The sequence below is a fragment of the Gobius niger genome (genome assembly GCF_951799975.1).
Source record: "Gobius niger genome assembly, chromosome: 7".
NCBI lineage: Eukaryota > Metazoa > Chordata > Actinopteri > Gobiiformes > Gobiidae > Gobius > Gobius niger.
The window spans coordinates 13,289,310-13,314,674 of NC_136858.1; the positions used below are offsets into that span (position 1 = coordinate 13,289,310).

The following is a 25,365-nucleotide window of genomic DNA, read 5'->3' on the forward strand; positions in this document are numbered from 1 at the left end:
TGTCAGAGCCCACAGCCAAGCCAGCCAAACCCACAGGGGGTCACCAGTGCGGGGGGCGGAGTCTCGATTATGATCATTATTTGGTAAATAAGATGTCAACAAGGTGTTTCCCTGACACTTTATTGAGCCATTGAGGAGAGTGCAGGAATGAACGCCCCTGCGGTGAATAGGCCCTCTTAATCTCTCCTTTCATGCCCCCATCTAGTCTTAAGGGTTGTGGGTAGCAATGGGGGGCAGGAGAGGGGTATGTAGACCTATGCCCATGTGCCTCTCCTGCTTTGGCTTGGCACTCCTCCGGTCCATGGTTGCGCCGACTGTCCTGGCAAGCATGTGTTTATAAACGTGTTGTATTTGGGGCACAATACTTGAACTAACTTCTTTTCAGCCAACAGTGTGAATCCGCGCAAAGCCTTTTCCCAAAGCCCTTTAGAAGGAGGCCGGCCCATTGAAGGAGCCCTGAGGAGGGAGGCAGGATTACCTTGCCCGACGGTGGTGCATTTCCGACCGAGCTGATTAGGGCCGCGCTCATTGTTAAATCGAGCAAAGGAAAGGCCCTAGAGGAGTGAAAAGAGCCCAGAATAGGTGGGCCTATTGCAATAAAACAGCCGCAGGAAGCCCAGCGCAGGCAAGCCAAAGTTTTCCCAACATTTCTATTGCGGTGGTGCGCCATGAAAAAGGGAGATTAGCATACAAAATTAGAGGAGGATTGTTTTTTTTTTTCCTTGACATGCCCCTAAAGCCTTGTCCGTCTGCACAAAGTTAATTAAACTAGTATTAAACAGTTTGAGGATTACCCGGGGATTTGTCGATGCGAAATTGAGAAAGCCGCTTCCATTGAGCGCAGTTGTGTTAACTAAATTCAGTGTGCATAACTGCCACAGGAATATGTTGGAAGAGGGCATTCAGAGTGATAGGTACAAACAAAGTTATTCTTTTATTTCAGTAGAAAACACAACAAAACATAAAGGCATCTACGCAAAGTATACAAGTATAGGACATGCTGTGCAATAAATTAACCATGTACAGTACAAAGTGCTTCATTTTATGTACATTTAAATACAGGGCAACAGACGCGTGGAACAGCCAAAGAGTTCACAGTGTCGGCGACTTAGCTTCTGCTGATGGGAAGTGACAGCAGATGTATAATTGAACAGGACCAGTACATTTACATGGGGGTGAATATAGGTCTCCTGATCGTGTGACTGCCCGATTGTACAAATCAGATCATTTTTAGTAAAATAACTTAAAAACAGGAAAAGGCTTTGAAATGACATAAATGCCCAGACACTCTAAAATGCTTTAAAAAGCAAAGTACAAAAATATACATATTTAAATACATTTAGTAAGGTCATAAAGCATCCCCTCCTCACTCCAAACATTGTGCTTGTTCGCCACTGTTGTATAAAACTTACAAAATTATTACTTCTCCGGTGCCGAATTACCACGATCATTTCATAAGGCAATCGTTGTTTTTTATGTTATTGGCAAATATGGTGGAAAAACTTGCCACAGAAAGTAACATGGTTAGCCTGGCTAGCCAAGTTTTTTCCTGATTGGACCATACAAAAATTCAACGGTGGAAATGATTTGCTTTCAGCAGTGTTCCAGACACTGCAGCATGATGAAAAGAGGCAGGAAGCCAGGCCAACAAAAAGTGTTCATGTTGAAATCGTACGTGATTGTGTTACTTTATTTCTTACTAAGAAACACCCTACCTGTGTAAACTTTGAAAGAGTATGACCTGTAATTTTTTTCCATCTGCTTCCTATTCCTATATTGTGACTCTGTATCCCAATCAGTGCCTTCGTTCGCTCATCTTTCATATCCCCCTGCACCCTTAGTGCTTCTTCCTAAGTCGGAGACTCTTCCTTCGGGCCCCCGTGCTCTCGATCCTCCCTCTCGCCCTCTTCACGCAGTAATACTTAGTCACTGTCTTTCGGCACTGCTCACACTTTACTGCGCAGCACCAGTGGAACTTACAATTACAACTAGAAACCGTCTCTGCTTTCCTCTCCTCCACCGCCAAACCGCACTCTCCGCACAGCCGCTTGCAGCTCCTCTTCTCCCATTTGGTCAGGTGTTTGCCCTTTTTCAGACACTCGCGGCCTTCGGTGCCCGGTAAGCCCAGAGTGCGGTTCTCCAGGCAGTAGTCAGGCGAGTCTTCCAGGTGAACGAGCTCTTTGCGGGATATGGAGCTGAAAGTTTCGGCGATGGCTCCCCGGCTGGCAGCACTGTTGCCTGCACCTCTCAGCAGGTCGACTTTGAGTGCCCGGTGGTACTTCTCTTTAAGGTAGTTGCCCACCTCGCGGAACTCCGGCAGCTGGAGCCAACAGGTCTGAGTGGTGCAGCTTCCTGACACGCCGTGGCATTTACAGGTGCGCTGCATAGTGCCTTTGACAGCCTGGTGGAAAGAACATTTTTTACATCTTTTATTTCTTTAGCAAAATTGATAAAGCTCACAGAAAACATTCATTTACAATGCCTGAGGAGTAAAACCAGTAAGCCTTTGCACGTTTTGCACCATATTAATAAAAAAAAATGATTTCAAGTATATTGAACATTTCTTTTGGGTGTCCCCCAAGGGTGTGTGCTGAGCCCCGTTCTGTTCACTCTGCTGACCCATGACTGGACTCCAATGCAAAGCTCTAACCTCTTAATCAAGTTTTGTGGAGAACCTGGTTATGAGGTGCACACAAAATCTTGTTTAATGTGGAGAAAACAAAGCAGATATTTGTGGACTTCCAGAGAGGGCACACCCTCTGGAAACCAAAGTCTTGGAGTGCACATCTAACCATTCCATGTCCTCACACACTATATGACTGGCCAAGACAGGACAATAGCTTCTTGACTTTCTCCACAAACTGAGAAGAGCTAGTCTCAGCCCCTTTCTTGTGCACCTTGAACAAAAGGACAATCAAAAGTGTTTCTGTAGCCAGTGATTTACAAATAAAGCACTGACTGTATGTAACTAGGTCAGGGATTTCCAACCAGTAGCTCTCCTCCACTTTTCTGGTAGCTCACCACCAAACACTTTCTACATTTCTACACAATACACTTGATGACTCGCATTTTTGTAGCGAACATGCTGAACACAACTTGCAAATATTTGGTTCAATGTGATAAAGTAGAAGGACATAACGAAAATCATCTTCTATGAAATATTATTTTGGCTACAAAATAATATTTCATATTGGAGCTCTTCTCTAGCTGTTTGACAGAATGAGGGCCAACGCAAACATCCCCTCAACTAAACAAATGTTTTACTGAAAACATTTTGTTGTTTGCCAATGACTGTTGTTGGGGTAAAACATTGTTTTGTTGAGGAAACAGTGGCTGAAGTGGTAGAGTGTGTCGTGTGACAGGAAGGTTGGCGGCTTGACCCACCTTGCCCATGTTGATGTAATGCGTGAATTTGTGACATAAAACATCAATATTTTGGCTCATGTTTTGTGCTTGTTTATATATCAATGAAAGGCTAAAGAGCGTCCACGCTGCTTGATTGATATGTTGTCAAATTAACATTGTATTCAAGTTAAGTGCATACCCTGGATGAACACAATGGATGAAATGGCACTATAGTGTGCTCTGTGTTTTCTGACTTTGCCCGACACAAAACAGCTGTCACTTGAAAAGGAGCGTTTTCTCTCCATGAAGAGGGGACCAACTTTCTGTGAATCAAAGTTTCACATCGAGTCCCATTGTCTGGTGAGAATGAGAAGTATTTATTTAGCATGTCCATTATCAACATGTTTTTAGTGTCCTCAGACCGGTGGAGAGCCCTATTGAGAACGCAAATCAAAAAGGAGTTTTTCCCTCATTTCTTTCTGTTACATTGATGCTCCAGGTGCCGTGGGGATCCGAGGGCCCGCCGGGGGGGTGGCCGGGCCAAGATAAACAAAGACTACTTGAGCCGCACGCCTGTGGTCCCCTCATGCTCCCTGGGGCCGCACAAAGCCTAACATAAATGCAAGATCCTTATTGCAAGAATAAAACTAAACACTTATTTTCAAAAGCAGTGGCATACAGAACTGTCTGGCTCCACGGGAAGTCCTAATTAAAGCCGCACCGGCCATCCACAGATTTCTGGATTGAGGGATCGTCATAAGGGGCTTTCAGCACTTGTAAATAGGCCCTTCTGGTACAGCGAACACACTGTTGTCATTGGGGACGAGTGGCACCTTACTTATGGAGAAGTGAAAGGGATGCATGGGTGGCACACTCAGTTCAAGACCGTGCAGAAGAAATGATTCAAAAGGTGCTTTACACTGACACACCACACTAGCAGGTTAAAGCAGCCAGACCCTCCTCGCTGCTCACAGGCAGACATGATGGGCACTATAGATCGGGATCCAATGTTAGGAAATAAACATTCGACAAAAATCTACCATTTTTGGGGAAATTAGAAATGCTTCCTCTCGGTACTCTATTCATTTAATCTCCCACTAAAACATGTACAATGGGCCAGGATAAATGAGTGTGCTTGTATGCGATTGTGGGACAATAGAGGGAGATTTACATGCATGAGCCCCATGGGTCTTCATAATCTGGCACTGTCCCAACCAAATAAATGCTTTCATATGGACGATAACTCCAGCATTGTACATTTTAAAATCTCCATTGGTTTATTAATATGGATTGTACCCAGAATATTTTGTGGTTTTGACAACTATAATGTCAATCTCTCAGATGAAGGACAAAGGCCTGTATAACTCTAATTCACAGAATTCACAGAAAGAAATATCCAAGCAAAATTCCACAAATGCTGGTCTGGATTATTGTTTATTCGGTATTGGCATCGCAAACTTTACATATTAACCATATGGCAAAAGGTCCTTTTAACTGACCTCAATGTCCCCCATGTGTTTGAATATTGTCATCACCTATTATCAGAAAATAATTCCTCCTTACTTCATTTGTGCTGACATTAAACTTAATGGCAGATTTTGAATGATCAAAAGTTCTCGAAATAGTGTCCATAACGAGAATAATGTCATGTCGCTAAAGCCTATGGGCTGGCAGCCTAAAACGTTAGGACGTGATGTAAACCCAAACTATTGCGTAACAAGTGCATTACCTTCCGTCCCGCCTCGTTGTTGTGGAGATTCATAGCTGCGCGGGCGTCCTGACCCGTTTCCAGAGCGTCCACAAACTGTTTGGAGATGGCCTCTCCAAAGCCCACATTGTCACTGCAGCCTCCCCACAGCCACCCATGACCACCTACAATAAGAACAATAAAGAGTCATTTTTATTCTATTCATTTTTAATATGATTTGACCGTTATTTAACCAGGAAAGTTCCAACAAGATTACAGAATCGAAGGAGTGAAATTTAGTCCAAGCCAAAGATGCAAGACTCTAAAGATCTTTACCGCGCTGTCCGTTCCTCGTGTCATCACAGCCGCAGTTGTCGAAGTCGCCCATACTGCAGTTCCTGGTCAGAGTGTACATGACCCCCGCGGAGCTGATGGCGTGGACGAACGCTGCCTCACGGTTCGCTGAAGAGAACAAAACGAATTAAGGAGATCCACTTTATTTACAGAGTAAACTTTAACACTGATCATTTCTACAAACTAACTAAAACATCATTTCTTGAGCATTTCAAAGCACAAAAATAGTGACTGATGCAATGACTTTTCTGCACTTAAGTTTCATCTTGTCTTCTATATTACACTTTTGAAATCTACCAAACAGTGGGGTGCTGCACATCTGCCCTTTTGTCTGGCGAGGCTCAGTTGCCAAACGACCCTCAGCCACTCGCTCAGTGCATGTGGTGATCTGGATTAGTGTGTTTGTTTTGGCTCTGGTGAATGTGGCCACTGTAACAATCCCAATGAGGCCAGTCATTCAGACCACGCCACCATTTCATTTGAACAAAAACTCCCATCCTGTCCTCCTGGTCGATTACATGACTGAACCGTAGCTCATATATGTCATGTTTGTATTCCTGCACATTCTTATGAATGAAAAAAAAGGCCCATTCCTGCTTGTACTGACCACTGCGCAGACTGCTGTGAGTGGACAGCTGCAAGGCCCTCTCGGGACAGTTCCAGCGGTCCCAGGCAAACTGGTACTTGCACTCCTCAATGCCACTCTGTGCTCCTGCCGCCACGCTGCTGGAGTAGATCAGGTACGCCTGTGGGAGCAGACAGGTGTGTATGAAGCATAATCTATATCTTTATGTTCTAATTTACTGCATACTGTATATCCTCTGCATAAAAGTGTAGAGCAGCAAGAAGGGTTTGGGACCCAAGTCTTTATGAGATATTGTCTGATCAGGCCCACCCAAAAGGGTGCTTAAGGGCCTATCTTACCGGCCTAGGGACTAGTTGGAGACTTGCGTTGCCGTTGGTCACAGAGCTGTTTCCGAGACGTCCCCTGGAGATAAGGCTAGTCTCCAGGTAGTGAAAATGAACATGTTTGATTTCAGCAGAGACCACGTGGAGAAAAAGTCTCCACAGACATTTCTGTGACGTCCCTGCAATGTCTTCGAGACCAGGTCGGAAACCAAGGAGATCTCAAAGAGACTCTATGCGACATCTCAGCAACTCTCTCTGGCGAGATAGGCCCTTTAGAGGCAAGAGCTCTACCCACCCAACCACCATGCCACTATTGTAAATCAGGTGGCCAATGCAAAAGTGGATCAGCAGCAGAGTCATTATTTCCTAAATAGTAATAATTTTACTGAAGCATTATTTCCTAATGCAGCATTCTCTCATTTACATATCAGATTTGGGTCCCTTATACAGTAACAAACACACTTTCAAATTGGGCAACTATCTGCAAATTTCCAGGTTTCACTTGCAATTCAGCACCTGTCTTGAAAAAGGACCCCCTTACAGTGCCACTGCCCAGTGTAGGTAGAATGATGCATTATAAATGTTTCATTCCACCTACCATTCTACCTATAGCAGGAACATTACACTATGTTGTAATCTCAGGAGGTCAATGTGTGGTATTCACTTTTGTTTTGTCAAACCTGAATTCAAGGTGTGAAGGTACAACACATACTGTATTAGTCCTAATTTGTATTGTGTTTTTATATGGTGTTTTACATTTATGCACTATAGGTTTACCATCCTGTAAAGCACTTTGTGGGCAACTAAAATTAAATGATGATTACATCATTTAAAATAAAAAAAAACATTTACAAAGTAGTTCTTAAAGCAAACTATTTTGTAAATGTTCTCTCTATGTAATGCTTGCTTAGCCTCATTTTAATCACCTTTTTCCTCTTATTTGGTTTTAGTCAAAGACAAAAACCTTACCTTCATTGATTAAAAAAAGAAGAAAAAAGCAAGTGTTGGCCCTCTGTTTTTGCAGACACTCTCACTTGTACAATTGCCGCACCTCTTTTATGTGTGAAGCAGTGGCCCTCCACTCTTGGCTTTCGCCCGCTGTTGTTGCAATCCGGCCTGGTGATAATATAACTAATATGTCTCAAGTGGCCTCTGCAGTTGGAGTGCTACCTCCTTTTTTCCACCGTTCACTAATGATGACCACCCACTACACCATGGGGCAGCCCTTCTCCTCTCCTGCCTCTTCACACATTCAGCTGAGGGAAACGCTGGGGCCCTGGCTAAGGTCAAGTGTACCGATTGTGACGCCGATAGAACTACGGATATTATGAATCAGTCATATGCGCCGCCAATACAACAAATATGTCATTTCTTTTGAAACCGGGAAACCGGGCACGGAGAGAGGGAGATCAAAAGAAACTTGGCTTACCTTGGGACCAGTCATCAAGAAATTATTCACTGACCTGGAAAAGAAGACAAGCTTATTTAGTCAGGGAAGCTCAGTGTCCTTCCGCAAATTCCTCTGCTAACATCTCTCATTAGCGCGCCAAGGAAACACGTGAAAGCCGGTTTTACAGAGAGTGGGATCGCTGTGAGAAGACAGTGCTTGTTTGAGTCAAGAACTTAATCAGTCCATTTCTTCAAAAACTACTAAGATATGTAGAGGTGGGTAGTCGGGCATAGTACTATCATATGGTCAACTTTTGAAGAAATTCAAATCCATTGCTGTTTGCACTGGGGATAAGTCTATAAATGACAAAAGTCGGAATGGCATCTTGAATCGCCATGGATTACTATAAAACATGCTTCTTATCAAAAAGCAGAACAGTTCTTTCATTGCTTTGACTGACAAAACACACGACATGTTTGAGAACCACTTTCTGTTGAAGTCCATCTCTCTAGACAATACAGTACATCAAAGAAAAGCACGCGCAGAATGGCGAAATGGGGGATTATTGTAACGCACTTCAGTTCCAATCAGGATATCAAGTAAAATACAGTACAGGACGTTAATCATATTCATGTTCCGTACAGCTACTGAACAGCTAAAAAAGCAGTCGCGTTTGGTTACTCGGAAAGCGGCAGATCTTTCTCAATTATGGATGGAAAGATATTATTGGATTTCTGGAACGCGGGACTGAACCAACACCTGCATTTCCCATGGTGACAGTGTATATGGACGTGAAATTTTAGTAGCCTAGACACAGTGGGAAATGGCTTCAATCAAATCAAATTGAAGGTTGCCATAGTCTTGATATTTAAAGCCGTGATTCTCAGTTGATGGGTCGGGACATCAACCAAAAGCGAAAAAAGAAAAAAAAGCCACAAGAGAGAGGGTTGTCTCATGATCAGAATGTCGGGGGGTTGAATCCCGCGTCCTGAAGGTGTACACTGTCACTGTGTCCTTGGGCAAGACACTTCACGCACCTTGCCCCCAGTGTCTGCGTACGCTGGTGTATGAATGAGAGAGTGAATGGGTGACTGGTTCATTGCTGTAAAGCGCTTTGAGTGCCTGATGTAGGTGGAAAAGCGCTAAATAAGTTGAGACCATTTACCAAAAAGATCAGTTTAGATTTGTTTTGAAGGTCTTAGCTTTCAAATAAGCTCAATTAAGCTCCAGTCGAGAAGCTTGTAGATTCGGGTAAAGCTGAACTGGAGAAAATGCACTCTGTGAAGGCGGGGGTTAAGGGGTTAAAATGTGTTTTCTAAAGACGGTTTACTTGTTTTGGAACAGGTGTGTAAGAGACGGCACATATTGGCCAAACGTAGAAGCGGAAATATTTATTTTCTGAAAAAGTATAGTAACACTGTCAGAGCGTGTTAAAATGAGTGTTATCAGCTTCATGATTTAATGATTTGAGCTTGCCATCATCCAGACGCCATGTCAGTGGAGAACCACTGATTTTAAGACTGTCTATAGACTATAGGCATGGTAGTGCAGCGGCTAGCGCTCTCGCTTCACAGCTAAAAGGTCCAGGGTTCGATTCCCACCTGGACAGGGCCTTTCTGTGTGGAGTTTGCATGTTCTCCCCGTGTCTGCGTAGGTTTCCCCTATCACTAAAAAAACATGTACAATAGGCCAGGATGAACGTGTGTGAGAGGGACCGTTGGCGCAGATGTGCTTCTGTCAGTCTGCCCCAGGGGAAACTGAAGCTACAAACGTAGTTTACCACCGAGTATGGAGTGAATGTACAATTTTCTCATATAAAGTGCTTTGTGAGCTGTGCGCTATATAAATAAAGATCTTTTTCTTCTTATAGTCAATACTGGTCATTGGTGACCACCTCAAACAGCATGAGAAGTGGTTTACATTTCAGCTGTTTGGCGGGAGTGGGACATGAGACAGTAAAGCTAAGTCTTACCCCCGGCTTTCACAGACTGCATTTTCTCCAGTTAAGCTTTATATAAATCTAAAAGCTTCTGGACAGGAGCTCACAGTCTATGGGCCAAAGTAACCCCTAATTTGAAAGCTAAGACCTACAAAACAGATTGTATCTTTTTCGTTGCATTGTCGCTGCTTTTTTTAATCACATTTTTGAAGGGTTTTTCTCTTTTTTTTTAATTGCTTTTTTTGCCGTTTTTTTGTCGCTCTTTTGTCACTTTTTTGTCGCGTTTCTTAATCCTTGTTTTCCTTGCTTTTTAGATGCTCTTTCTCCAAGAAGCTTTTAGATTTGGGTAAAGCCGAAACTGCAGAAAACAATCACCGAGGTTGAGATGGCAAAACTGCAACTTATTCCACACTCATTGAAAGCCATAACTTCATATTATAACACACACACACACAAAAGTGGGACATGATCAAAAAAATATATAGTCAAAGAGGTCTAAATGTCTGCACTGTGGCTACAACCAGAGGAGGTGCTGGAGGAGATATGGTTAGCATGTTGGTCTGACAGCCTCATGCATACACAGCACCACCTTGTAACCCCTTGGAGCACAAAACAATCAGCATCCCCAAATGAATCCACACATCAACCAAAGCGCCCTCACAAAACGGGCCTTACCAGCATCCGTACGCGTTCATGTTGGCCAGCAGCAGCACCACGTAGCAGAAGACCTCCAAATGCATGAACATCCTGACAGGTGAAGGGCCGCGGTGGTGGTGCACGTCCTGTGGCTGCGCTGAGGGGAAACTGAGCCTCCTTTACCGCGACGCCGATCCTGGCCCCTCACCAAAAAAAAAAAAAAAAAAAAAATCCCCTCCAGACCTTTAGAGAAGGGGGGGCTTCTGAAATGGAGCTGCTCTCGTCCCCAACAAGAGATTATCTGCTTAATTAAAGATCCCCCCCCCCCCCTTCTTACCTTCTCGTCCAATCAGCGGCGGCGCGCGGAGGAGAGGCCTGACACGATCAAAAGAGCACCCTGGCAGGGCCTTCTTCTAATGCCTCCCGGCGGCGCACATTCACGACTGAGAGCAGGAAGATCCCCCCCCCCCCTCCTTTATCCGTATAATCCTGGAGGAAAAAGTGTAACATTGATCCCTCAAACATTTTTTTTTTTTTTGCACACGACGTGATAAGTTTACTCACGCTATCGGAACGCGAGGCTGATTGATCGATCGGGTAAACATCCTTTAGTTGCTAAGTTAGCCTGAAACAGTGCGAGCCTTACATGACGGCTGTTTGATGTGTGATTGCATCAAAGTCTTAGGCCTATCACTTGACAGAAGTGGGTATTACCGGCTGTTACGCATGCACAGAGTTTTTACGCGTTTTTTTTTTTTTAATGCGCCATTTTGAGTTGACAATAACATCCGCTCCATTTCTTTAGTTGGTATTTAAAATGAAGCTATTTTGATAATCCTACAATGAATATATTTGCATAGTTTTACATCAGATCGGCACAAAAGACAGAAATTTCCTTTTTTTGATTTTGGTTGTTATCAGTAGTGAGTGGAGAGGCAAGTAAGAGAAAGTGCAATATGTTTACTTAAATATGTGTTAAACAAAATTAAAAAGTAAAGAAAAGTTGTGGGCCAATTACTCAATTATCAGGAAAACATAGTTTTAAGTGAAAATACTTACTAATACTAAAATAATCTCAAGTGGAAATTGAATGTCCTTGTAGCCAAATTAGCCCACTTAAAGGAGCTAATCTGTACCTCATTTATTTTTTAAAGTAGTGGAACGAAATTTGTTTTGTCCCTCTATTGTTAACTCCGGCATTTGTAAGGGGAATATAACATAAAGCAGAATAGTTTCCAGTCATATTTGTAAAAGCGACCCGGCAAGTTGTGAAATGTTGCCTATAAACTTGTCCCTGTGAAGAATTGGGAGGGCACAAATGCATGTATACTATTTGGAAAGTTAGGAATGAGTTTGGACCACAAAAAAATATTTTAATAGAGTTGCCTCCGTCCTTCTCTGGTATAGAGCCTGTAAGCATGCTACTGAAGCAGTAACCCAAAACATATACAATAGGATCATTGTTCAGTAGCCTGGCTTGACATCTGGAGGTGGGTCTCCCTTTCGGTGAAATTCCCAGGGCATCAAAGAATGCAGACGACAAATTTCCCTACGGGGACAGTAAAGTATACCTCAACGACCTTAAAGGGATATTTCAGGATTTTTGACATAGGGCCTCATTTCCTAGTTATCCAGAGTGTTGCTGATTTCTGGAGATATTTTTTTTTGTAATTCATGCAGTTCTTATATTTGAAGAGTTACGTGGCGCTAGGCTAGTGCAAGGCTAGCGCATTTCTATGGTATCAGCTAGCCTGCATTAAAAACAGTCTGACCCTGAGGCAAATCACTTATAACGCCTGACTAACCATATAAATGTCTGTGTCGATAGAATCATTTTAACCATTTTGCATTTAAAATAACTTATATTTGAGCAGCCTCAGCTTTGTGGTTGTATAAGCTATGCAGTGGCGGAGTGATCTGCTAGAAAATAGTCCCTCAAAATGCGGTCATTCATGTGATGCGAGGTCAGTGATATTAAAATTATATATATTATATATATAAAATTATTCTGTCGACACAGACATTTATATGGTTAGTCTGGTGTTATAAATAATTTGCCTCAAATGCACTGTGGAGCGGGTCAGACTGTTTTTAATGCAGGCTAGCTGATACCGTAGAAATGTGCTAGCCTTGCATTAGCCTAGCACCACGAAACTCTTCAAATATAAGAACTGCATGAATTACAAAAAAAAATAAAAATCTCCAGAAATCAGCAACACTCTGGATAACTCGGAAATGAGGCCCTATGTCAAAAATCCTGAATTATCCCTTTAAGTAGACCTCTGACTGAGGAGCTGTTTGTGCGTAAAAGTTTTGATTTGTGTTTTAAAAGTGGCGTAACTAAATGAGAAAACATAAAATAGTGTGAAATTGTAGCATTTCCCAATGATATTATTGATCCTTAGAACAATGCACAAGAAACACAGTTACAACAGCCCTACACCTGATTTCTTGTTTTTTTTTTATGAGCAGTGGGGAAAAGACATTTGAGCTTTATGCATCTACTTATAACACATTTTTATCTGTAGTGACGCGGCCATGTTGTTGTTAACATCAAGAAGCGTAAGGAAATCCATCCCTGCAGTGAAGACTATAGATGTTAGAAGTGTGTTAGGAAAGACAACATTCACTTTTGGATCACACCTACAAATGTAAAACTGTACACACTCCTTCAATTATTTTTTGTAAATAAAACAAAAAACAGATATTGGGGTCTTTAAAAATAACTCTATGGCGCTGCCTTTTGGACCCTCCCACTTTGCCTTGCTGCTGAATCCCCAAAAAGGGCATTTTCTCAGAGTTGTGATCCCCCTGCAACAGAAAATAAAAGGTAAGGGATTGAGTCGGACTGAAGACGGCCGAGCTATTGATCAGATAGAGAGCATTTGCATGACTAATCCAGACGTTCCTAGCTCACACACTGGATAAAGCCAATTCCCCCCGTAACCCCGTCTGACCCGTAGGTCCCTTTCCTTTGGCGCAGGCAGCCCTTTAGCCATCTTCTTGTGTGCAAATTAGGATTAGGGCGAAAAGTGATTTGGGGTGGACATCTGAGGGATGTTTTTGGATTGAGATTTAAAGGGGAATGACACGGGGAACAAAGGAAGGATCAATGTGTTGTTTTAGGTTGCTTTTTTTTTAATCCGAGGAAATGCGGTATTATTATGTGCTGCTGGCTGCTCCCGTATGTCACTTTATCTGTCGAATTCCCGAGAGGCACACAGCGTTAGGAAACCGTGACTGAATTAACAGTTTTAAACTCTCGTGACCGGGTTGAGTTACAGGCCGAGGACGCGCGGCTTGGCTGTGCGTAATGGCTGTGCGTAATGGTCTGTTCTGTGCAGGCGACACAATAGACAGAGACCAGTGATTGGCAACATGAAAGCAAAGGTAAAGTCAACAATTCGTCCTACCTCTACAAATATGTGAAAGCCGCGAGATGTGCCAAAAATCAGGAAAAGGTGGAAGTTCAGTCATAAAACAGGAAAATAATAACATCTATTTTACTGAAATGTAGAGGAAATGTGTACACTGTCCCCTCCTTTCCCAAATTAGTTTTCTAATTCACAGACTTCGCCATAGCTTTGATCTTCTTCATCTTGTTCGAAATCTTCATCCACGCAATGCAATTCCTTAGAACTGTTTTAGAAACCCAAGATTAAGAACTATTTTGGTGCCATCTTCTGGACATGTGGAGCACTACATGCTAGTTTGAGATAAATCAACTTGCTTTTTCCAGTTCCTATTATGACATGTTAACCAATTGCCCTTTTGAATGTACCAAAGTAAGAAATATATATCTATACAGTCTACCGTGAATGCTTACTGTGTGCAATCCTATCCATATGTTCAGCCAGATATCCTCCCTTTTGTTTTCAGACAAACTATGACTCTGACTGTGGAGGAGGATAGAACAGAGTTGTTGGTGTCGCTACAGAAGAGTTGCTGGATAACGATATCTACAAATAAAGTCATTAAAAAGGAAATTAAAAATAATAACAGAACAACCATTATACAAACATTTTTGTTTTAATTTAACAAAAAATGTACACAAGTGAAGAAGAAAAAACACACACCTTGTAAACCATAGGTTACTATGACAATGTAGCAAATCACCTATACATTTCAATTTCACTCAAATAAAGCATGCTGCAGGTATTCTTAAAAATGCACAGATCAGAACTAATAAACTTTTCAAAAGGTCTTCTAATATAGTGTTCTGTATGTCAAAGTATCAAAAGCTCCTGTTTGCATTTTTCACGATATTATGTTGCTGCTTGCTATGCTAAGTGTACGCCGTAACGTAACTAGATCCCATTTATCAATTTACAAACTCTTACATCGCTTCTGTGCAAAGATCGCTGTGAGCCGCATGGATATGGCTAGAGACCCTATTATGCATGCTTTTGCCATGTGTTCTGCTGAATGGACCGTAGAAAACGTTTCACCCCTCTGTATAGAATAAATAAGGTATAAAGTAAAGCATGAGAGACGAGAGCACACTAGCGAACAGAGGGCAGCTCTGTTACCACAAAGTGCCTGCAGTAGGCTACTGTTGGGAAAGCGCATTATTAATTCACACACATATGCCACTTATGAGCACATTTTCATTCTCCATCACCAAACTGCTTTAAAGTATTCATTAACAATGCATTCAAAAACATACATCAAAGTTTGGAACTGAATCCACATTAGTTTGTAATAAAGCATTAACCAGTCCACTTGGTCCCAGACACACCACTCTCTTCAAAACATAGGACTTAGCCACTTTTCTTGGTGCCGCTTCCTGTACGCTGCATGCGTGCTAAGATGATCTCCTTGGACACTTTCTTGCGGTCGGAGGCCAAACCCAGGAAACACATGAGGTCTATGAAAGCTGTGGTGGGGTTTTGCCTCCAGCCGAACTCACTGGTGCTGTAGTCGAAAGGAAAAGTGTGATGGTAGTTGTGGAAGCCTTCGCCTGAAAAAGAAGAAGACCAGAATTCTTCAGAGAGAGTCAAAATGGACCTACAAGTCGGACTTCTGAGGACATGCTGTATGTGCATTCTAAATATGTCTAGAAAAGCGGTGTGCTTACCCAGGGCGCTGAGGGACACCACGCGGTTCTCTCGGGGGTTAATGGAGAGGTCGTAAGGCCTGTTTCCCCACATGTGAGCCGCACTGTTCACCAACCAAGTGGCGTTCAGCTGCAGGGCGTATCTGAAGAGGCCAGGCACGAAGTACGCTACTGTCAATGATTCTCCCCACAACCAGCAGGGCACCAGGGTGGGCACGGCGAAGCACATCAGCACCACGGACGCCAAGTAGTATCTGCGGTCAGAATGTGAGAAATAGGGTTATTTTACAGGAATAGCTACGCTCCACTCATTCTGTGGTGGTGTGGATAACATTATAACGTGGTAAAACATGGTGATGGTGCAGCACGGAAAAGCATGAAGGAAATGTGCTCAATCCCCTCTGGGAACACCACCCACAGAGGGAGCCATAGAGCACCGGGCTGCAGTGGATAACCATGGGGCTGAGTCTAATTGGAAACATGATACAGCACATTGTACTCCAGGGGCTTGATGCCCATCTATGTGCCTTTGGAAGATGGAGGAAGAACTTACATCACTCCACCAACACATCCTCTGTTGTGGAGGTAGAGACAGGAGTCGATGTTGAGTGAAGTCTCTGCATGACTGTCAGTACAACTAGCAAACTGTAGATTCAGAAAACTTTGCTGATTCATTTGTAGCAAACCTCAGAATATTCACACATCACAGACAGTCACTGTGTGTCAGTCCCAACAGTTCAGACAAGGGTAAAGGCTCAAGGTCAACAAGTTCTATATCAATAAAAAAAAAACAGAACTTCTCAATTTGACTATGTTATAAACACACTCCCTTCCAATTTAACAATTCAGTGGCAGAGGGGACAAAAGAGTTGGAGAACTGATAAGTTACATCAAAATGACGTCCAGAAGACATGAGCAAAAAACTCAGAGAGAAGAGCATGGAGAGGCACACCCAAGATGCTAAAGAGAGGTCTAAAGAAAAGAAGTCTAAAGAATTAGACTTACATTCTTTAGAGAGAAGTCTCTTTGTTTAACACCCATGATTTTAGAGCAGGTTTTCACCATGTTTTGCAGTTTGTTTTCACCTTTCATAGTCAAACTCTTGAACCAGCAAACAAATTAAAAAGTCGGGAGGCTCTCTGTAAAACAGCTCTAATAGTTGTCGAGAATCCTTTTATTTACATAAAAAGAGCTCAGGACTAGCATATCTAAACTTTTTTTTCTTTGATGGGGAAAAACTGAAACGTGTATGAGCAAAAAAGTGTTTGCATGTAAAGTGTTTATACGTAGATTTATAACAAAAATGTCTTTTGCATTTTTATTTCGGGGGTCAGGCTCTACCAACTAATGGCAGTCTATTTCATAAAAGGAGGCAAATCTTAGCAAATTAAACCCCTTTGACGAGCCAAGTTTGGCTTGAGGGCTTCACATTTGGCACCGATGCTCATTCAGGTGCCCAAAGAATCTGAGTTTGCTCATGCTCAGTCTACAAGAGGGAAGTAACAGCCAGCAGGAAATCAAAGCTGTTTCCATGTATGATTTGGACAGTATCTTTATGGACAGAGCTCCCCCATGTGGTAGAGGTCAAGTATTGCATGTCTAGTTAAGTGAGCAAGGCTTTAACCCAACAGCAGCATCCTGATTAAAACGAACCCCTTACCTTCTCTGAAACATCACCACGTTGTCTGCCTTCAGGTCGGACATGTCCAGCTTCTGGCCCTTCTCGATGACCTCTGGATGTTTGCGCACCAGCAGCCAGCCCACATGGGAGAAGAAGAAGCCCCGCGTGGCATTATGGGGGTCGGCATCAGTCTCGGAGTACTTATGGTGGCTGCGGTGGTCTCTGGCCCACTCGTAGATGTCATTCTGCACGGGCAAACATGACAGGGGATTACATGGCATACCCATTTACAGTATATGAGGGCCCGAGATCACCAGATTAAGGTCAGTAATGGGTTTTGCTGTAAGTAAACACACAAAAGCACTCAGATGGGGCGACTATGTAATGTGCAGCTGATGCAATCGTGCTGTGATAAGTGGATTTCACAAGAAACTTTTTCATATTTGTAGAATTTACGGTAATGTTAACAACAGAGCTATTATTTTTCCGTCATTTTCCATCACCGACATGCACCACTAGGTCTAGTTCAAGGCCACAGCGGCGTGTTTGAGCGTGGAGTAGACAGCATTTACCAGTGCAGCAGGTAGACTTGAAGGAACCTGCGTGTCCAGCTGTGGCAGAAGAACCAGTGTGTCCATAGGTACATCCACCAGGAAAATGTAATGTCTCATCTTCACGTGTCCAGGTCCATGTAAAATCTTATGTCCAGGGTTAAAATGTAACATAAGTTGTCCAGGAAGCGACCCCAAAGCAAATATCCACGAGGCTGCTTCCTCTGAGCAAATGTCTGATCTAAAGTGAAAGTTTTGGTCTCGATTATACCTGAGCCCAGAGAGCCAATCACAGACGGGGAAACTATAGCTATAAGTACTGTAAATTACTTTGGGAAAACCTTTAGGCTACAGATCAGTTTCCCTTTACTTTATATTAATTTGACAGTCATCAATTAAATACCTTATAAAAACATAATAAAGAGACACACTTGTTAAAGATACTAATATTATATTGATCAATTAATTAAAATAACTTGAGGATAAAAATGTACACACAAAAAACAATTACTTTAAAATAGACTGAAATACAAATTACTGCTTCATCCTTGAGTGCGGCACCTTTACAAAGAAGCCACATTTTGAACAGCTCTTATAACATTCTGCACTCCTTTAGAGCTGTGTGACGATAAAGCAAAACATTGTCAGAGTTTACTATTCATTTGGTCGGACATATGAGACTCATGCATAATGTTATTCATTATCATGTAACGCGGGTGAATATAGAAGACGAATTGAGACAGCAAACGATGTTAAATAATAAATAATGTCCTGGGGTGCCTAAATGAAAATACTTGGGCCACCGATGCAACCAACATAAATATATATTACTCTGGAGCCCTGCCATGCAATACAAAACAAAACATGGTTCCATCACACGCATTGAGTTGCCTTGTGTACGAACTGCGCGGTATAAATAAAGTTGCCTTGCCTTGCCACACACATCACCGCTCTGCTCTTTGGCTTGAGTTCAGGACTGCATCTCTTTTTGGTTTTAGTGAGCCGCTCATACTGGGAGCGCAGGATGTGGGAGAGGGAAGAAATCATATCTCTTGCCTTTGTTTGATGGCAGTCTTCTCAGATATGTGCTGCAATGATGTTCTTTTTGTGCCTATACTGTCAATGATCCAGATCTGATTTTGTTTTGACTGTCAAGTTACCAAACCACGTCGACATGCCACATCTAATTAGAAGTGCAGTCTTTGTTGTACCCGGCTACAAACTGAGTAGCATGAAATAATTGAAATAAATTAAGTAAAACGAAGCGTGACAAATAATGACCATAATGAGAATAATTGTGTTTTACTTGAGTACCGAGTAACTGAGAAAAAAAGGATACATAATAGCCAAAAAAGAAAGATATAGTAGTGACATAATCTGACTGACAAAACACAAAATAAGGTGAAAGTCCTGATATAGATCAAAGAAATTATTCTTAAAATAAGCTTCAAGAAACTCAAACTTGTCATCTTTTTATAGGCCAGCATGACGCTTTTGTAGCCGAGTCTGGATAGTCCGAAATAATATTGCTCAAGTTGAAGTAAAAAGTACTGTGACATATTTCTTCAGTGCTGATGATTCAAGTATTGATTATAAGGCTAGCTAACAAAACGGTGGTGGTAGTATTATTTTTTACAGTCTATGAGTAGTAGTAGTAGTAGTAGTAGTAGTATACACAGACATGGTTTACCTGGAAAGCCATGGAGTTGGCGAGGGCGAGGAAGACCCGCAGTGGAGCTGAGGCCTTGTATGTTCTGTGGCTCCACAGTCTGTGAGCTCCGGCAGTTATACCCAGACCACTGATGGCATAGCACACTGCGGCTGCAACACAAAACACAGCCATTAGCATCCATTAGTGTCCTCAATTTGAATCGTGCTGAACAATTTGGGGGAAAATGGCAATTTTTCAGAGCAACCATTGCAATTGTTTTGTAGTCAAGATTCGATTCATGGGATTTGGAAACATTTTGATATTGGGTGTGTTGAATAAAAGAATCACATGCAGTTTGCAAAATGATTGAAGGTATAAATATATAAATCCATCCATCCATTAACTGCTGCTTTATCCGGGTTCGGGTCATGGAGGCAGCAGTCTGAGCAGAGACTCTTTTCTCCACCCACACTTCCTCCAGAGACGCAGTCCCTCCAGTGTCTTCTGGGGGGCCTCCTCCCATGCCTGGAACACCTCCCCAGGGCGGCGACCAGGAGGCATCCGAAACAAATGCTCGAGCCACCTCAGCGGCTCTACTGTGAGCTCCTCTATCTCTAAGGGTGTGCCCAGCCACCCTGCAAAGGAAACAAATTTCAACCGCTTGTATCCGCGATCTTGTCCTTTGGGTCATTACCCAGATCTCATGACCAAAGGTGAGGGTGGGAATGTAGATCGATCAGTAAATCGACAACCACAACAGTCCGACAGAGCGACCGCATCACTGCTGACGCCGCACCGATCCGTCTATCGATCTCACGCTCCATCCGTCCCTCACTCGTGAACACAACGATGAGATGCTTGAACTCCCCCACTTGAGGCAAGGACTCTCCACCGACCTGGAGAGGGGAAACCACCTGTTTCCGGAGGAGAACCATGGCCTCGGATTTGGAGGTGCTCATTTTCATTCCAGCCGCTTCATACTCGGCTGCAAACCGCCCCAGAGCAGCTGAAGGTCCTGGTTTGATTAAGCCAACAGAACAACATCATCTCCGAACAGCAGAAAGTAATTTCGAGGCTCCATAATGAGACTGACTGAAGCTAAGATTATATACATTCCTGGTGCATTCCTTAAATGCCCTATACATGATTTTTTAATAAAAGAGGAACCGCCTAAATCAATACAGCAGGTAGCGCAGCGGTTAGCACCTCCGCTCCACAGCTAGAAGGTCCTGGGTTCGATTCCCACCTGGGCCTTTCTGTGTGGAGTTTGCATGTTCTCCCCGTGTCCGTGACCTCTGGGTACTCCGGTTTCCCCTACCACTAAAAACATGTGCAATAGGTGAATCCTCCAGCCAGGTGATTCTGACCATCAGCCTGACTCCACATCATGGAGATGGGTCCCCGGGCGCGGCACTGCCGTCGACCACTGCTCCTTACGGGTTGCCCCAGCGGCATCGAAGGATGGGTTAAATGCAGAGGACAAATTTCCCTACGGGGACAATAAAGTATACAAAACAAAATCAAAAAACAAATGTTAGTTATGTCCAAATTTATTCCTAACATATTTGTAATATCCTAATTCTTCACCAGGACTAGTTTATAGGTACATTTCACAAATTGCAGGGTCACTGTCACAGAAATGCTAGAAAACCAGAGTTCATGAAATTGATAAATGCTTTGTAATTAGATGGACAGTGTTGTCTGAGTTTACAATATAACAAAGGAGGACAAAACAAATTGTGTACCACTGCAAGAAAATACAATAAGGTATAAGAAACCAATGGAGATTTAAAAATGTAAAATGCTAAGTTTTGTTCAAATACAAGCATTTGAACTTTAGACAATATTTGCTACGACCCAGTAACACGGCAGATTTTCTTGTTAATGTTGATCAAGACGCACGCTTTTAGTGAGGTCCAGACAAAATCCTAATGATAATATAGGCCTTTTATAAATGTGAAACCTGACCATTTCAGTTGCAGGGAAAACAAGTGTCTGCAAGTGACACTAATATCACTCACAATGGGATGTCTATAGGCAACGCCAATGGAGCTTTGTCTTCCTGTGGAACAGCAGCATGTGGCTCGGTAATGGAAAGAGCTGGAAACAAAGTTAGGGCGGTCGAGACATTTCTACCATGCTTTTAGTTGTGTATTCTATACAGACCACATGTTTGTAAAAGGCAACACTATATCACAAAGGCAGTACGTGTGAATATTAAGTTTGGGGCATTTAGGGATTAATGTTTTATCCTTTGTCATTGTTTTACATGAATATACTCATTATAAACTTATATTCATAAACATATAAACATTACAAACTAGTTGCCTTTTCTTGTAGGTTCTTGTGGTTTCAATTCGATTGTGGTTTTGTGCAAAAACATGCAGATTATTTGGGACAATAGGTTGTATTCACATGACAGAAGAAGCTTATATTGAGGATAAGAACAGGACAGACGTATTTGCATTTTAACTGTTAAATTGCAAATGCTTAGTGACCTAGTTTATGGTCAATATCTCTATAATTTCTGAGCCGATCCACATGGAGCAAAACGGGCACAGAGTTCAACGCTTTCTGTTTTTTTTGTGTAGTTGTATAAGCGGTGACACGTTTCAAGCAGATGCACATTATTGCTTATTATTGCATATTATCAGTTGACAGATTAACATGGCCTGTTTGAGGAAGCATGTTTGGATATTGTGAATCATCAGAGTTATAGAGCTCCAGACTAACACTTCTTTTCCTGGTGGATGTAACTATGGACACACTGTTTCTCCTGCCACAGCTGGACACACGAGTTCCTTCAAGTCTATCTGCTGCACTGGTAAATGCCGTCTGCCTCACTGTGGCCCGTGTGGTACTGCGGGCGTGTGGGTCATAAAACATGTCTAATTATCTTGCCGCCACGTTTTGTAATCCTAAAACAGTTGGTATCCCAAAGCGACTTCAATAGCTAGAAAAGCCCATGTAAAAGGCTTGATAATTATTAAATCCATCATTACAATGCTGCATCATTCAGAATCCTGTCACTTTAATTGATGATGCGTCTGATAAAAAACACAACTATTTTTCTCACGTCTATAACTGCTGCTAATGGTGAAAACTTTGCTGAAATCATTAAATCAAAGTCTGTGTTGTCCATGTTGCGCCTGAAGTTGTGCATATGGTCTGAAGCCGTTCTGAGGCTTTTTTCGTGACTGTAGTGATCTTAAAATGAGTAAATTCTCCTTTGTGCTAGAGCTGTGCACATCCTGATCAGTGTTTACAGTGATAAGAGTTTGATCAAGGGGTGTGGTGAGTCTGATGCGACTCAGGACAAATGTTTAGTCGCACGAGTGAAATTTTTAGGCGCACGTGCGACCAAAATGGTTGCACTTCGGAGCCGTGCTCTGGGAAGATCTCAGATGTGAACTGGAGGCTTTTTGTCAAAAAAGAATGGACAGCTTTACTATCTGAGAAAATAAAGAGGCCCATCCACAACAACCACCAAAAAAAATCCAAGCTGTCATTGATGTTAAAGCAATACTAAGTAACTTGTTCACCTTAAAGGAATAGGCCACCGTTTTTACAAGATATGTTCTTACATAACCTTAGACGAGTTAATATATCCCCGTCTGGTCTTTGTCCGTGCGCTCTGTCACGCAAACGGAGCACATACGCAGCCTCTCCCACATGTCATATAGCTCCAAAAAAGCTCACGATAGAAGCTACCAAGCTCTTCCACGTGTTCCCTATTTAAATAAAGTTACGTGAAGTGCTTTCATGCGAAGTATATTTACACAGAAATGTAACATGTCGATTTTATAAGCAGATAAAAAGGGGTACTATATTGTGAGGCATAATGATACGAGGAGCACAAAAAGATTATTGACGGAAGTGAGCGGGGGGAAGTCTTTAGGAGTTATTGCGCGGACGTTGTGCATCTCAGTATGTAAAAACGGTGGCCTATTCCTTTAATAAATCCTTTCCGTAGTCCCTCTGGGGGTAATACAAGTGTTAATAGGATGATTGGGGGGTCTTTCATCTCCCCCCGGTGTCTCTGGCCAGAAAACCATACTTGCAACTTGACTGCCACCGGACCAGAGCAACTAATAGAATCACAAAGAAGAAGCTAACAGGCTAACGGGCAAAGCTAACACCATTTAAACAGTATTTACAGCCAGGTTTAAGTAAAAAAAAAAAAAGTCCATTGTGTAATTGGATGTACAATATCCTTCTGTCCCTCTGTCTTTTCTGTCAGTGTAGTATTTACTCTCAATTAACAATTAATAAGTTAAAAAATCGCAACTTGCTACGATACGACACCTGCAGTTGCGCCTATGGCCTCTAGGGGCAAGAGTTACTTAGTTCTGCTTTAAAGGGGGCTATACAGTATTAACTTTACATTGTCTTATTTACTGTTCTGTTTTATTGCCTTAATGTTTGGTGTAGTCTTGTGAGGCAACTCCTGTTGTGACACTGGGCTATACAAAACCATTGATTGATTGATATTAAGAACTGGGGTATGTAAACTTTTGATCAGGGTAATTTTGGTAGTTTATTTTGTCATTTTGATTTAAAAAGAGTGAACTCAGTTGTTTGACCATTAATGGCTTCACACAACCACTAACTATGAGTGAAAAAAACGTTTTGTGTGATCATTAATATTCATTCAACTTCTGAGCACAACTGTAAATAGGTTAGGTCCAAATCAATTCTCTGATTATCCACAGCAAAAAATATCATTTTCTGTGTCGAGCTGGTTATTAGGAGCATGTTTTGTTTTGGTGGCAACAGTAAAATGTTATGCAGTATGCCTTTAAATATAACACATCTACATAACAGGAGAATAAAGACTTTTAAAATCTCAAATATTGTGTGATTTTATTTTTGGGCGATTTCCTCCCATTTGCCTTTTGTTTGGAAGCGTTGCAGCAAAACCAGGGTCAAGCAAGCTGTACAAATACCATTTTCCCTGGTAGAGTTCACTTCAAGTGGACCAAGTGTGAACGAGTCTTAATAAGAACCCTTAGTCTGGACTGTCAACCTCAGCTTCTACACTGTCGTCCTGTTACATCATCTGAGTATATAGGCGCCTCCATGTGAGATTATGAAAACATCTGAGAATGAATGAATAACTGCTGGCATTCATTTTATAATCGCATCTCGGTCTATCTGCTTTCCCCAATGTAAAACAGGCCTATACGAATATTCTACCGGCCCCATAGGTCTGTGTCTTATTGTTCCCACTGGCCTGAACCCACTGACTCCAGCTGCAATCAGCACATTCTGTTCACCAGTTGCAAAAGGGGGGTGTGACAGCGCGCCAGGCAACTACACTCCCAACAATCCCCTCTACTGTTGCTTTATGATGGCTATATACTTACTCCAAACGAGCGTCAAAGCCTTGGTGGACGGAACGAGCGTCAATCCGTAGACGGCGGCGACATGTAACAACGACATTAAGACGATATTCCTCCACACCAGCTCCATCTGTTGTCTGGGTCCCTCTTTTCCTTTACACGAAGCATCAAAGACATCATCCAGCGCGGCGGTTGTCGCCGTTGCGGCCGTTGTGGCGGTGGTGTGCCCGTTTTGGTGCTGCTTCGGCGGCGGTGCGTGGTGGCTGATGGTTCGCGTCTCAGTCATTGTTGCTCTCGCAGTTTGCTTCGCTAATATGAACCCCCGATATCACTGTGCATAGCGAGAAGAGATGGGAGGGAAGGGAGAATTTGGACTATACGGTGGCCAGGCAGGCGGAGAGCAACAGCGGTGCGCGAGACTCTCAGTCCTATTCAGAAAATGCGTAATTGGCCGCGCGCTCCGATGTCAGTTGCAATATCCCGAAATAAAAAAAGAAAAGAAAAGAAGCTTCGCTCTCCTCCGATCGTAGTAGCTACGTGCTGCTGTTAAACTGCTGCTGTTGTTGTTGTCAACCCAGTGTTATTTTGAAGCGGATAGGGAAATTGATGCTCGTAGCTGCGCATATCCCATTGGCCGTTGGCTAATCTGATGTTGCGCGTCTATCCTCACGGGCAGCCACTCACATTTTGGCATCCTCCTCGCTGTTTGATCAGATACAGCGATGGTGGCATCGGTACATCATCTTGTGTTCATGGATTACAGTACATAGGCTTACGAAAGGCCAGTATAAGCACAAAATGAGGGGACAGTGGGATAAATGATGTCTTCAGGTTCCAATGAGGTGAAAATCTGAATATTAGGCAAGTGCTCATAAATATTAGGC

General features: G+C 42.6%; 2 protein-coding genes across 2 annotated transcripts; both read right to left on the reverse strand.

Moving 5' to 3' along the window:
• Positions 1-956: 956 nt before the first annotated feature.
• On the reverse strand, positions 957-10,411 carry wnt8b (wingless-type MMTV integration site family, member 8b). The gene is made up of 6 exons (XM_079560210.1): positions 10,300-10,411; positions 7,725-7,758; positions 5,994-6,132; positions 5,369-5,494; positions 5,075-5,217; positions 957-2,401 (listed from the first exon to the last, which is right to left on the reverse strand). The coding sequence occupies exons 1-6, from the start codon at positions 10,368-10,370 to the stop codon at positions 1,838-1,840; spliced, it is 1,077 nt and encodes a 358-aa protein (XP_079416336.1). The 5' UTR covers positions 10,371-10,411; the 3' UTR covers positions 957-1,837.
• Positions 10,412-14,324: 3,913 nt separating this feature from the next.
• On the reverse strand, positions 14,325-25,148 carry scdb (stearoyl-CoA desaturase b). Its single transcript, XM_079559971.1, has 5 exons — positions 24,506-25,148; positions 19,179-19,309; positions 16,977-17,182; positions 15,338-15,570; positions 14,325-15,220 (listed from the first exon to the last, which is right to left on the reverse strand). The coding sequence occupies exons 1-5, from the start codon at positions 24,765-24,767 to the stop codon at positions 15,021-15,023; spliced, it is 1,032 nt and encodes a 343-aa protein (XP_079416097.1). The 5' UTR covers positions 24,768-25,148; the 3' UTR covers positions 14,325-15,020.
• Between the last annotated feature and the right edge of the window lie 217 nt (positions 25,149-25,365).

Bases quoted from the DNA above. Each gene is read 5' to 3' on its own strand.
- wnt8b (XM_079560210.1), bottom strand. From the start codon at position 10,370: ATGTTCATGCATTTGGAGGTCTTCTGCTACGTGGTGCTGCTGCTGGCC. The intron at 6,133-7,724 runs GTAAGCCAAGTT...CTGCTCCCACAG, and splicing joins TCTTGATGACTGGTCCCAAG to GCGTACCTGATCTACTCCAG. The intron at 2,402-5,074 runs GTAATGCACTTG...TCTTTCCACCAG, and splicing joins ACAACGAGGCGGGACGGAAG to GCTGTCAAAGGCACTATGCA.
- scdb (XM_079559971.1), bottom strand. From the start codon at position 24,767: ATGACTGAGACGCGAACCATCAGCCACCACGCACCGCCGCCGAAGCAG. The intron at 17,183-19,178 runs GTAAACCATGTC...TTGCCCGTGCAG, and splicing joins CCAACTCCATGGCTTTCCAG to AATGACATCTACGAGTGGGC. The intron at 15,571-16,976 runs GTAAGGGGTTCG...TTCTGACCGCAG, and splicing joins GTGGTGATGTTTCAGAGAAG to ATACTACTTGGCGTCCGTGG.